The sequence below is a fragment of the Erpetoichthys calabaricus genome, chromosome 5, assembly GCF_900747795.2.
Source record: "Erpetoichthys calabaricus chromosome 5, fErpCal1.3, whole genome shotgun sequence".
Taxonomy (NCBI): domain Eukaryota; kingdom Metazoa; phylum Chordata; class Cladistia; order Polypteriformes; family Polypteridae; genus Erpetoichthys; species Erpetoichthys calabaricus.
The window spans coordinates 6,639,623-6,652,311 of NC_041398.2; the positions used below are offsets into that span (position 1 = coordinate 6,639,623).

At 43.0% G+C, this 12,689-nt stretch overlaps 6 protein-coding genes across 33 annotated transcripts in view; 4 read left to right on the forward strand and 2 right to left on the reverse strand.

Moving 5' to 3' along the window:
- LOC114641503 (tripartite motif-containing protein 16-like) overlaps positions 1–12,689 on the reverse strand; it is a 1,283,323-nt gene that overhangs the window by 971,898 nt on the left and 298,736 nt on the right. The window lies entirely within an intron of this gene.
- LOC114652539 (tripartite motif-containing protein 16-like) overlaps positions 1–12,689 on the reverse strand; it is an 837,738-nt gene that overhangs the window by 646,035 nt on the left and 179,014 nt on the right. The window lies entirely within an intron of this gene.
- Positions 1–12,689, forward strand: part of LOC114652524 (tripartite motif-containing protein 16-like) — a 538,688-nt gene that overhangs the window by 512,098 nt on the left and 13,901 nt on the right. The window lies entirely within an intron of this gene.
- LOC114652414 (tripartite motif-containing protein 16-like) overlaps positions 1–12,689 on the forward strand; it is a 1,097,043-nt gene that overhangs the window by 388,458 nt on the left and 695,896 nt on the right. The window lies entirely within an intron of this gene.
- LOC114643026 (tripartite motif-containing protein 16-like) overlaps positions 1–12,689 on the forward strand; it is a 1,170,030-nt gene that overhangs the window by 188,583 nt on the left and 968,758 nt on the right. For 10 of the 14 annotated variants that reach the window (XR_007934991.1, XR_007934992.1, XR_007934993.1 and 7 more), the window contains exon 3: positions 11,605–11,700. The exons of the other annotated variants lie outside the window; for them this stretch is intronic. Coding sequence is in view for 7 of the 10 variants with exons in the window: in XM_051927896.1 (XP_051783856.1) it covers positions 11,605–11,700 (96 nt within the window). In the remaining 3 variants the exon portion in view is untranslated. The remainder of the gene's footprint in view (positions 1–11,604; positions 11,701–12,689) is intronic. 14 annotated transcript variants of the gene reach the window in all.
- The window catches only part of LOC127527845 (zinc finger protein 184-like), a 579,825-nt gene that overhangs the window by 126,347 nt on the left and 440,789 nt on the right, over positions 1–12,689 (forward strand). The gene's annotated exons all lie outside the window — the stretch shown is intronic.

The following is a 12,689-nucleotide window of genomic DNA, read 5'->3' on the forward strand; positions in this document are numbered from 1 at the left end:
TCCTCAATTATTATCAACGCTTAGTTGTAGATTTCTGCTGTTAAATCCATGTTTATATTTGAATTTTACTTGCGTATTCGATGGAAAATATCTTCAGCCATGTGCGATTTATATTTCTCCCATAACTGTGCTGGAGATGAAGGAGAGCAGGCGGTCAATATGATTGTAAACAATGCACGAATTTGATTTGGATGTGACGTGTTGCACGTGTCATTAATGTATACATCCCAGTGTCGGTCGTTCTCCAATAAATTCAGAGCTTGACATATACTTTGGAAAGTGGCACGTGTAACGCCGTTGACAATTCTCAATTGCTGGAAAGACGGTGGACCGGGCACATTTACCAACAGCATGTGAACAAAAAAGCATTCATCTTGATTGGGATGCATGGTGTACAGTCTGCCTATCGTAGTTTCTTTGAATATGCCAGGTTGTCCGTTGACTCGCTCTCCTCGTTTGTGTTGTTCAAATGATTTTCTACTCACATTCCATGTGTAATACGTAGGCACTTCCGAATACAGCAGTGTTGTCGCAAAAGCGTCATTTTGACATAACGTAATGAAAGCAGTTAACGTTGTAGCCGGTGGATTCAGGGCTATTTGTTGCACATTCGCAGCTGTGAAATAAACGCGTTGTCCATTTTCTAGATGTACTGCTATGTGAACAACATCTGGACTTCGTTCATGTATGGGAAATGAAAGAATTCGCCATACAGCTTCATTGCTGCTTATGTATCTTCCAGCCTAATACTGTGCGATTTCATCGATATGTATGACCGCATTCCTATCAATTCTTTGGTTGCACGCCAAAAACTGCCATGTCTCTGTCTTTATTCACGTACTTACAAATGTATTTAATCGAAACATTGAAATAGAATTGTAAAATATTTAGTATAGCGTGTGTTGCTTTTACGTCCAACACATGGCGCTGTGTTTTCAAAAAAAGCATGTTTTTACCTGTCACAGGTGTGACATCTATATAATATGTATATAAAAACACGCGCGTATTCGAATGCAACGTTGTGTCAAAATTTCAAAGCAATCGGTGAAGAACTTTCGGAGATTTAAGGTTTTGAACAAACGAACATTTACATTTTTATTTATATAGATGTATATATTTATGTATATATATATATATATATATATATATATATATATATATATATATATATATATATTGTGATGGACGACCGGCTATGGACTCCGGTCGCCACCCCCAGGCCGCTAGGAGGAGCCCTCCGGACAGCAGGATGGTGCCCCGGCTTCCAGCAGGGCCTCATGGGCTTTGTAGTTTATACACACAGCCCTGCTGGATACCTTGGGGGCCACCGGGAGTCGCTGTAGGGGGGCTAGTGGGCTCTTGCGTGCCCTATAACCCGGGAGTGCGTCACAGTCACGTGACTGGAGGAAACGACGTGCTCCCGGGATGAAGAAGAGGACTGTTTGCCCTGACCCGGAAGGAAACGGACTTGTGGGCTGTGCCAGGAACCATTTCCGGGTCAGGGGATATAAAAAGACTGTGGGAAGCCCAGTACACTGAGCTGAGCTGGGAGGTAGGGTGGCGACGTGTCTGGGCGAGGAGGATTGGTTTATTGAGAGTATTTGCGATTTATATAAGTGTGGAGTGGAGGGTGCTTGGTGCACTGTATAACAGAGAAATAAATATTAGTTATACTTTTACCTCATGTTCAGAGTGGTACCTGAGGGTTCAAGAGGTGGCTCCACGCCTCAAACGCTACAATATATATATATATATATATATATATATATATATATATATATATATATATATATATATATATGTATATATATATATGGTTTTACCAGCCCAGCGCTTTTTTTCCAACCTAGAAGACGTCTCTTCAGATCCGTTTAATCGCCTCGTTGATTGCATGTCCTCCCAGGTAGTTTCAGTCCCCTTTTCTTGCACCGAGTCATCTCCCCTTTTATGAGTGACTGTGTTAGTCGCCGTACTTCGTCCAGGTCTTTGAACGCACTGATTACTTGTAACTGGTGTCGCCCGTCGGCTACTTTGGACAGGGAATGGAAGCAATTGTTGAGAAACAAAAATTATTTGTAAGTGATTTCGCATTGAAGAAATAGTAAAAACTTGATCACTTGGGTCAATACCTAAGAAATACACACAGCAAATGCAATTGAGAATACACCAGAATCTGTATGATTTAATTGTTGCTGTGCATCTTCATAAACTATGAGAGGTTTGTAAGGAAACAAAGCACGAAGGAAACGAAGCTGCTCTTCGGTGAGGTTGAATTTTTTATCAGCGTTTAAACTGTCATAGACATGAATTACCGCACCATCATAATCGTACACACCCAGTGAGTCACTCGTTCAGTAGCTGCAGAAGGTAATATTTGAATATGTTTTGCATTTTGTGGAATGGGCATTATAGGTATGTCAGGAGTCCACATTAGCAAAACCTCTTGAGGTTGGAAAATTGTATGCGCACCTAAAATTTCATTGAATTTGCTCTTGTGATCTGTTGATAAATAATCATTATTTACCAACTCATTCATTGCAAAATCTGTCAGTGGTAAGATCACTCCTTCCATAACACTAAACACAAACACTAAGTAGACACTAACACTAAAAAACGGCAACACCGCCGGGAAGTACACTAAATGAGATAAAGTAAAAGTCTACTAAACGTCTTTATTATAACTGCTTTATTATAGCAGGTGAGGGGACGCTGGCGCATGCTTGTTGTTGCCGCTCCTCCCTGTTAACAATACTTTTCACAAAATTCGCATTAATTCTGCACTTTCTTACGCTTGTTTTATTTTGTTTATTGTACGTATACTTCGTGGATACAGCCGACTCGAATTGCATGGATTTGGCTTAATATTTACAGATTTTATGGACTCCACTTTACTGGGAACAGCTGAGTCTGTGGATCACGGGACGAGACCTACGAACATTTCTTTGTACCTGGCGATCTAGCACCTCGGGATGATCTGTCTCCGTGATTATATTCGCTATGCTGATCTGCTCCCGTTTCATCTTACAGTACTCTACGACCAGGAACTGATCTGATGTTCATACTAACCTGGTTTATGGCTTATGGCTCCGGGGCAATCACGCCTGAAATTACCAAGCGTTACTGTTTATAGCTGTGTATTGGAACATCAAAATCCTGCTTCCTCCCCCTGCTGCTTGCTATCGCCGCTCACCTACGCTACCACACCCGCCTGTCCTACCGGCTCCGTTGTGCTGTGCTGCTTCTACACTGCTATCAGCTAAGTATCACTCACTATTTTAGTGCTTTGAGTACTGAGAAAAGCGCTATATAAATGTAATGAATTATTATTATTTATTATTAAACACTAAAGTACAAAAACGAAGTAGAAAGTAACACTAAACCGCAACACCGCCAGGAACACCGGCACACCGCGTCTACTAAACACTAAGAAACACTAAGTAGAAACATCTATCCATTATCCAACCTGCTGAATCCGAACACAGGGTCACGGGGTCTGCTGGAGCCAATCCCAGCCAACACAGGGCACAAGGCAGGAACCAATCCCAGGCAGGGTGCCAACCCACCGTAGGACACACACAGACACACTCACAAACCAAGCACACACTAGGGCCAATTTAGAATCGCCAATCCACCTAACCTGCATGTCTGTGGACTGTGGGAGGAAACCCATACAGACACGGGGAGAACATGCAAACTCCAGGCAGAGAGGAGCCAGGAAGCGAACCCGGGTCCCCAAGTCTCCCAACTGTGAGGCAGCAGAGCTACCCACTGCGCCACCGTGCCACCCGTGAGTAGAAACACTAAAGGAAAAAATACTGTTCAGTAAGTACTGCGTCTACTAAACAGTAAATCAGTAAAGCAGAAAGAACGGCATGACCGTGTCAGCTGCGGAGCTCAGCTTGGAGCGAAATGAAGTGAATGGGAGGGGAGATGATCACGTGACTCCCCCACCCGCCTTAACTCTCCATCCCTCCACAAACACACAAACACAGCCACACGGATCCCAACTCTCCTTTATATATATAGATTATTCTTTTTATTTTTATTGTGCTTTTCACACTGCTCAAATCTCTTCTACACAGTGAGTGGGGAGCCACTTCAACCACCACTAATGTGCAGCATCCACCTGATGATGTGACGGCAGCCATTTTTGTGCCAGTATGCTCACCACACATGAGCTATTAGATGGTGAAGTGGTGAGAGAAACAGTTAGCTAATGAGAGACAGGGGATGATTAGGGGGGACACAATGACAAGGACTTGGAGAGCAATTTAGCCCAGACATCTTCATGGAGGATACACAAAGATCTTTAATAACCACAGAGAGTCAGGATTTTAGCTTTACACCTCATCTGAAGGACAGCACCATTTATACAGCACAGTGTCCTCGTCACTGCACTGGGGCTTTGGGATCCACATTCAGACCACCGGGTAAGCCGCCTATTGGCCTCACTAACACCCCTTCTAGTAGATACCCAAGCTTTTCCTAGATGGTCTCCAATCCAAGTACTGGCCAGGCCTGAATATGCTTAGGCTGAGGTAGATGACCTGATCTGAAGTGCTTGTGGTGTGTCTGCTGGCTACAGAAGAGCAAGGGCGGCAGAAGTAAGACCCCCTTGGTTGGTAACTGGCATAAAACCAAATGTTATATGAGCCTTCATGTGTCTCAGAGACATCTGTACATTTGTTAGTGCTGGTGACAGCGAGTCCCAGTGTGGGACACTGAGAAGTGACAGGCTGGAGGGGTCACTCTTATGTACTTAAGTGGAATGAGTCTGAGGTGGGCTATTACAGCGGGACTGGCATCAGGGCATCACTTATACCCAATTGTGTGACTAAGATCTGCGTGTGTTAATCGTAGGGTGCAGGAGTAGACGAGCCTGTTCAACAGACTTGATTAAGTCTCACAAATCCTGAGATAAAACGACTTGAATAACCAAGAAAATCTAAAAAAGTGTGAAGGAGCCGAGAGCGGCGAGCGTCTGCTGTCTGTCTGTCTGTCTGGTGTCCTTTCTCTTATCAGTTTGTAATCAGTTTTCATATTTCTACAATCCTTGTGTTTATTAATGAATCCTATGATTCTGTTTCTTAGACTGAGTGGTCTTCAGTTACCTTAAGAGAGTCTAACAGGTGGGGTCTTTACTGAATAATCTGATAAATTACTGGCATGGACAAAGAAAAAAACAAAAATTCATTATTTGAGTGGATTAACATCAGTCAGTTGATTCTCCTCACCAAAAACATTCACACAATTCTGATAAGCAGGAGACGAAAACTTATTATGGGATGGACAATTTGACTAATAAAGAGGACTAACATGGACTCTGATGTGGACTTCAGTATGTAATATGTGACAATGCCGGCCCCTCCAGACTCCCTCTTCCCACATAGGAGTCTGTTGACACCATTGATAGTTATGACCGAGACAAGCGGACAAATCTCATTGAAGCCAGAGAATGGTGGAAAGTGCGTGAGTGCTTTTATTGAAAAGCAGTCAAAAGTAAAATCAAAAGTGTCCTCATGTAGTGTTCTCAAAAAAATACACAAATCATTAAAACCTGTGAAGAGGTAGAATAAAATCCATAAGAAATAAATCTGTAAAAACAGAGGTTACAAATACAGGGTCTCTCGTCACGCAATCTCAGCCCACCTCCTTCTGTCTCCCTGGCTCACCCATCACTCATATTGCCGGCGGAGACTCTGCAGCACAAACTCCTTTCTGCTGACCCCCATCTTGGCCGCCTCCACACTGCACAGCAAGACCGCCCGAGGTCGGCACACCTCCCATCTTCATTCGTTCTCACACGGTCACCCCTCAGATCCATTGGGAGTTCTTCCATCCTTCTCGCCCCACTCTACCCGATTATTCAGTGGGGCGAACTGCAGCCCCTAGAACGCCTCAGCCTGTTAACCCTCAGTGTCACCTCAGATGTTCTCTCTGTGAGTTCTCAGCTTTCTCTTTAAATCTCCTCCTCCTTACTAAGCACACACAAACCTTCACTTTGGTTTCTTCACAAGTCACTTCCTTGTTCCTCTGACTGATTCTCTCTACCTGCCTCTCCTCAGACTGACGATGGCTGAAGCCCAGCTGCTTGTATCACAGGACGAGTTCACCTGCTCAGTGTGTCTAGACACCCTGACTGACCCTGTTGCCATCCCTTGTGGTCACAGTTTTTGTCTGAAGTGCTTAACCAACTACTGGGATCAGAGCCAAGAGTGCATCTGTCCTCAGTGCAGACACACCTTCACCACAAGGCCTGAGCTGAAGAGAAACACTCTGCTGAATGAAGTTATCAAGAAATTAAAGAAGACGGCACTCAGTTCTCCGCCATCTAAGAATTATGCCGGCCCTGTAGACGTGGAGTGTGACTTCTGTACTGGGAAGAAGTTCAGAGCGGTGAAGTCCTGTCTAACCTGCATGGCCTCCTACTGTCAGACTCACCTGCAGCCTCACTATGAAGGAGCAGCCTGGAAGGGACACAAGCTTGTTGATCCTGACAGAAATCTAAAGGAGAAACTCTGTGAGAAACATCAGAAAAGTCTGGAGATGTTTTGTAAAACTGATGATTCCTGTATCTGCTTGATGTGTGCGGTGACTGGACATAAAAATCATGAAATGGTCGAGCTGGAGACAGAAAGAGAAGTAAAAGAGGTGAGTTTAATATAAATAAATTAAATACTGTAACAGGAGTTAAGGGATTTGTAATGTAGTGTGACAAAGAAATCCATTCATCCATCTTAAGAACCTCATAGTTGCCTATAGAGTAGTCAGTGGGTCATCACCTGCGTATCTGGAGACCCTGCTGAAGTCCTCTACTCCTTCTCTCCCACTCGGTCTGCCAGTGAACAGTGTCTGGTGATGTCACCCCTGCGTGTTATCAGGTCTCAATCCCAACTCTTTTCCTGTGTAGTTCCCACTTGGTGTGATGAGCTGCCCACCTTCACCCGTACTGCTGACTCCCTCAATGTTTTTAAGAAGTAACTGAAGGCCCATCTGTGCTGTGAACATGTCAAACTGATAGAATAAATGTTTTCCATTAACTTGTTGTTTAAGTTTAATTAATTTATTGATTCCATGTCCCAAGAGCCAGCTTCTGTAGCAGAGGATCGGACCACCAAGGTCCCCGCCTTCGGCCACCACCCAACTCACACTGCACCCGACCTCCTTGGCCCCTCCCATAAGTGGTGAACCCATGGGAAGGGGGACCCACGTTGCCTCTTCGGGCTGTGCCCGGCCGAGCCCCATGGGTGCAAGCCCGGCTACCAGGTGCTCGTCATCGAGCCCCACCTCCAGGCCTGGCTCCAGAGGGGGGCCCCGGTGACCCGCGTCCGGGCGAGGGAAAACACCGTCCAAATTTTTTATTCGTCATAGGAGGTTTGTATAACCACTCTTTGGCTCTCCCTTAAAGATAAGGTGAGAAGCTCAGTCATCCGGGAGGGGCTCAGAGTAGAGCCGCTGCTCCTCCGCATCGAGAGGAGTCAGATGAGGTGGCTCAGGCATCTGATCAGGATTCCTCCTGGACGCCTCCCTGGTAAGGTGTTCCAGGCACGTCCAACCGGGAGGAGGCCCCGGGGAAGACCCAGGACACGCTGGATGGACTATGTCTCCCGGCTGGGCTGGGAACGCCTCGGGATTCTCCCGGAAGAGCTAGAAGAAGTGGCTGGGGAGAGGGAAGTCTGGGCATCTCTGCTCAAGCTGCTGCCCCCGCGACCCGACCTCGGATAAGCGGAAGAGGATGGATGGATGGATGGATGGATGGATGGATGGATGATTTATTGATTATAAGCTATGATTACGCAGCCCAACAAAATATTTTTGTTTTCTTGGTGTCTTGGTTTTTAGGCCTGTTCCTGGGGTTATTTGGTGTCGTTGATTCAGAAAATTGCATTGGATAGACCACATCAGCTCTAGTTTCTTAGATATGATTGAATTTATAAAATTGTAGTCTGCTCTTTAAATGATCTCTTCTGTAGAATCGGGATGTCATAATGGGAAATTGAAATTCTAACGAGTTCTTCGACTTGTTCTTCTGTTATTTGGTTTGTGTTTTTGCGTACAAGTTAGCAGATATAGTGAGTGTTTACATATTACATATGTCATTTTATTACCAACTGTAGTTTTACATCCAAAAGATTGGCCTCCAAGGGAATATGTGGTGGTTGAAGGACAAAATGTAATCAATGAACCTTTGGTAGCACGAGACAGAATCATATACAGCTCGGCCTGATGACACAATTTGTAAAGGCTTTGAATAAAGACAGTTGGTGCATTAAATACATACAGTAGTGCATAAGATAAGTTACCTGGACTTACCACAGAATAAGTGAAGGCAGGACTGTTTGATGGTCCATAGATCAGACATCTTCTAAAGGACCCACATTTCATAGCATCAATGAATGACATCGAATCACAGGCTTGGTCTTCATTTGTTCTTATTGTGATAAACGTTCTTGGCATCAAGAAGGCAGACAACTACACACACTTAGTCGAGGACGTGCTCTTTCACTTCAACAGGCTTGGCTGTCACAGGAGTGTTAAAGTCCATCATCTGCACAGTCACTTAGGTGGCTTTCCAGAGAACCCTGGTGACTTAAATGAAGAGCAAAGTTAGAGATTTCACCAAGACATACAAACAATGGACGTCAGATACCAAGGAAGATAGGATGCACATATGATGGCCGACTATTGTTGGAATCTTCTGCGGGATTGTCCTGGCATGTCCCACTCTTGGAAATCTTTCAAAAGGAGGTTCTTGTGTGCCGAATTACTGGATAGTTTGCATAAATCTCTGCGTTTAGTATAAAACAAGTAGATTTTCATGTAGTACATTTTTTTTTTAATATTTAATAGGTTTCCTTCATGTTTTAAAGATATTAATTTAAACACTACATTAAAACATCCTGATTTTTTATGGGCGAGCCGAGTGAAGAGTGGTATATGGCATATGTTCTGTACCCCAAAAACTAGAGCTGATACGGGAAAACTGGGGCCATTTCTAGAATCAGCAGGTCAAATATACAACGAAAAAGGTCTGACATTTGAGGCACTAAAATGTGTGTTGGCCGGTGATATTTGTTAGTCGTCACATCTTCTCACTTGTGGCAATCAACTTGTATTACCTGTCCTACTACATGTGCTGAACAAACAGGCCCAGGCCTAATGTTACTCAATTATGTTTACCACTTTTGTAAGTCACTTTGGATAAAAGCTTCTGCCAAACAAATAAATGTAAAAATGTAAATGTCATATTTATAGATAGCAGGGGGCTGTGGAGCCTGTCCTGGTGACACTCTGTGTAAGACGTGAAACAGTCCAGGGTGAGACACCCAAAGTTATTAATGGACAGTCGAGTGAGCCGAGTGCTCTCATTAAACTGAGTTGACGTTCTTTGTGCTCTGATCAGTTTCTCTTTGAGCATCTCAGGCAGTGAAGTTCAAACTACAACCTGCAGACCACAACTGTCCACTGGCAGGGGTGCGAGTGTCATGTGGGCTACTCGTAGAAATGTCTGACATTTGGACCCTCATGAGGTGTTTGTAGCAAGATGGTGTTACCATTGGCTGGTGTAAGCGTAGTAAGTGACCATGTAGTGTCATCATAAACGTAATTCAACACAAGGCTTGACACATCAATAGAGACACGTGGTACGTGTGCTTAGCGGGTTGTTTGCGTTTGTCTTGTTTGTCCATTTTTAAAGAGTTTGAGGTTAAATTTGTGCTGATCTCAAGGCCTTTTAAGAGACACATCATAGTCACATGTCAATCTATGTTGCTCTCCAGATTTAAGTGTAAGATAATTAACAATAAATTCAGCTCAAAAATGTCAATATGCTATTACTGTGTAGATTTCCTTATTTTAATGAAATATTAAATCATGCACTTCATTAGTGATTAGACATCATTTTATTAATTGCAAAAATAAGGACATTATGAAAGTCAAACCCCTAAAGGATAATCCCACCTAATGTATGATTATGACAGACTCTGAGATTTCACAAAACTCAAACAAGTCCAGCAGGAGTGTAAAGAACTTGCTAGAACTGTAAGTCTGACCATCTAAGTCAGTTTTAAAATCCCCCATCACTACCACACAACCACAATGTACAGTAAGTTCAGATAAAGACACTTAACTTCAGTCAACCATTCTTCATATAAAGGAATAGTGTCACATTGGCTCTGCCAGGTCTTAGTAAGTGTCACAAATGTGGCTGAGTCCTTATTGAAATATTAAAGAACTCAGCTTACAGGTGAACACACATTTAGAAACCAACATCTTAAACAACATTGAAGTCTATGAAGTGGCCTGATATTTTTCAGTTTAATATGAATCAGGTCACTAATATCAACACCTAATTCTCTATCTATTTATATTTTCCATTGTTTGTCTATCAGTTGATTTGTTCAGAAGCTCATTTTCTTAAGTTGCCTCTGCCTGCCCCTCTTTTATTGACTCGTAACTTCAGCTCAGATGTCAGTTCACTTCACCAGGACTGTCCTTGACAGTTTTGGGTGTCATCTGATCAGTCTGATCAACCACAGGCAAAATGACACCCAGTGATATCTCAGTATGGCACTCTATATCACTTTGTGACTGAAGAAAGAGCCAAAACTCAACTTGAAGGACAACATTTAGAAGCAATTAGCAGCAAAAAGTTTGGATTTCTGTGCATCCAAGACACCTACAGCAATAAATCCAGTCCGTCCTTTATAACCCTTTGCTAGCACTAGAACTCTGATCTCTGCCCCTGGATTAGCTTCTCCCCTGTAGTAAGACCCTTATTGTGTCCATCACAAAGGCTAATGATCTTTTACTTCAAAGGGTAACGTAGTGCCAGACAGTAAGAGCTGAAGACCACCTGTAGCAGAGCTGGACGTGGTTGTCACATTCAGTCCTGCCTGGTAAAGGAAATCAAAGTGCACAAGTAAGAGAGACCCCACATGCAACATCTCTAGTGAATTGCTGAGTAGGAACTCAAGTGATCTCAGTTTACATGGCAGTTGTACATTTTCTTCCAGTAAAAGAAAACCAGTAGGAGTAAAACCTCAAAAACTGTAAACTGCAGTGCAGCCCACAGCCACAAAGAGAAAAGGCAGAGAGACAGAAAAGAATCTGTTAGAAGAATGAAAAGCAAAGTGAATGTTCTTCCATTTGTACTAGGGGAAGCTCTCCATGGATACAACAATCTGGACAAAGCATCACCTCCACCTGAATGACCATAAACCAAGTCAGGAGTTCAGATGCTCAGAGTCTGAGAACTTCTGACTGTAACTTGGTAGTTAAGATAAAGCCAGTGGATGAATTGTGGGAGCTGACATCACCATAACTGTGTGAAGGAGAAGACTTTAGCTGTTGTGAGGGTCTCTTCATGAATTCAGTATGTAAAGTGGGTTGTATCAGTTCAGAGCAGTATTATACACACACACACACACTTTTTTCTTTTAATCTTTTTTGTTATTCCTGTTTGTTAAATTAAATCTAAGTTGTGTCATGAAATGTCAAACAAATGTGTTGTGAAAATATCAAGAGTCAGAAAGAGAAGAAGAAATCACAAAGTGAACGTGAATTCTCATCTGACCACACATGTTCTCTTGTGTGTCCAAACAGAAACAGCTGGGGGTGGCACTGAGTGACATCAAGAGGAGACTTGAGGAGAGAGAGAAGACACTGAAGGAGATGAGGAGGGCGATGGATGAGATGAAGGTGAGTGGAATATGAAGACAACACTTCATATCAAAGAGAGGAGAAATAAACGAGAACTTGAAGAGCAGAAGAGCTTCACTGGTGATGATGAGTAGGGACACGAGAAGGGAGAGTTAGAGAAGATGTTGTGTGGTGTCCTTCATGGCCTTTCACTGTTGACAGAATCCCAAGTGATATTCAGTGGAGATTCAGACAGCATCACCCTAAAGTCCTCTGATATTCCATCAGCTGCTTAAAGGGGACTTAACTCTACTGACAGAAACTCACACTGAAGGTCGACGCTGATGGTATGAATTAGATTAGCGGGCACAATGTTTTCTAATGGTCAATTTATTTTTTTTGTTCAAGAAAGTAGCATTGCATGCAATCAAGTTCAACATATACATGAATTGACTTTAAAAGTCAAACTAAAAAATAATAATAAAAAAAAAATCAGAAAGTTAAAATAGAAAACAGGAACAAAAAAACAAAAACATCTACCAAACAGGAATTTTGGAGAGGCACCCAAGAAAAAGAGGACCAACAATAATTTGCATAATATCCTTTTCCCCTGGTATGAATGCTTATTCTAAAGTTTTATTAATTAGATGTTGCCATATTAAAAAAAAAAGCTTTGAACAGAACTTCTAAGTGAGACTTTTATTTCCAATGTCAAATAGTTCAGAACATCAGTGACCCAGTGGGCTGTTAAATGTGCAAACATGTGCAGTGTGGTCAATAAAATACCATTCATCTCAGTCAGAGGCTTTCTCTGTGTCCAAAGATAACAAGATCTCTTCTGTGTTAGATTTTATGAATGAGTATATTACATTAAGGGTGGCATGGTGGCGCAGTGGGTAGCGCTGCTGCAACGCAGTTAGGAGACCCGAGTTCGCTTCCCGGGTCCTTCCTGCATGGGGTTTGCATGTTTTCCCCGTGTCTGCATGGGTTTCCTCCGGATACTCCCGTGTCCTCCCACAGTCCAAAGACATGCAGGTTAGGTGCATTGG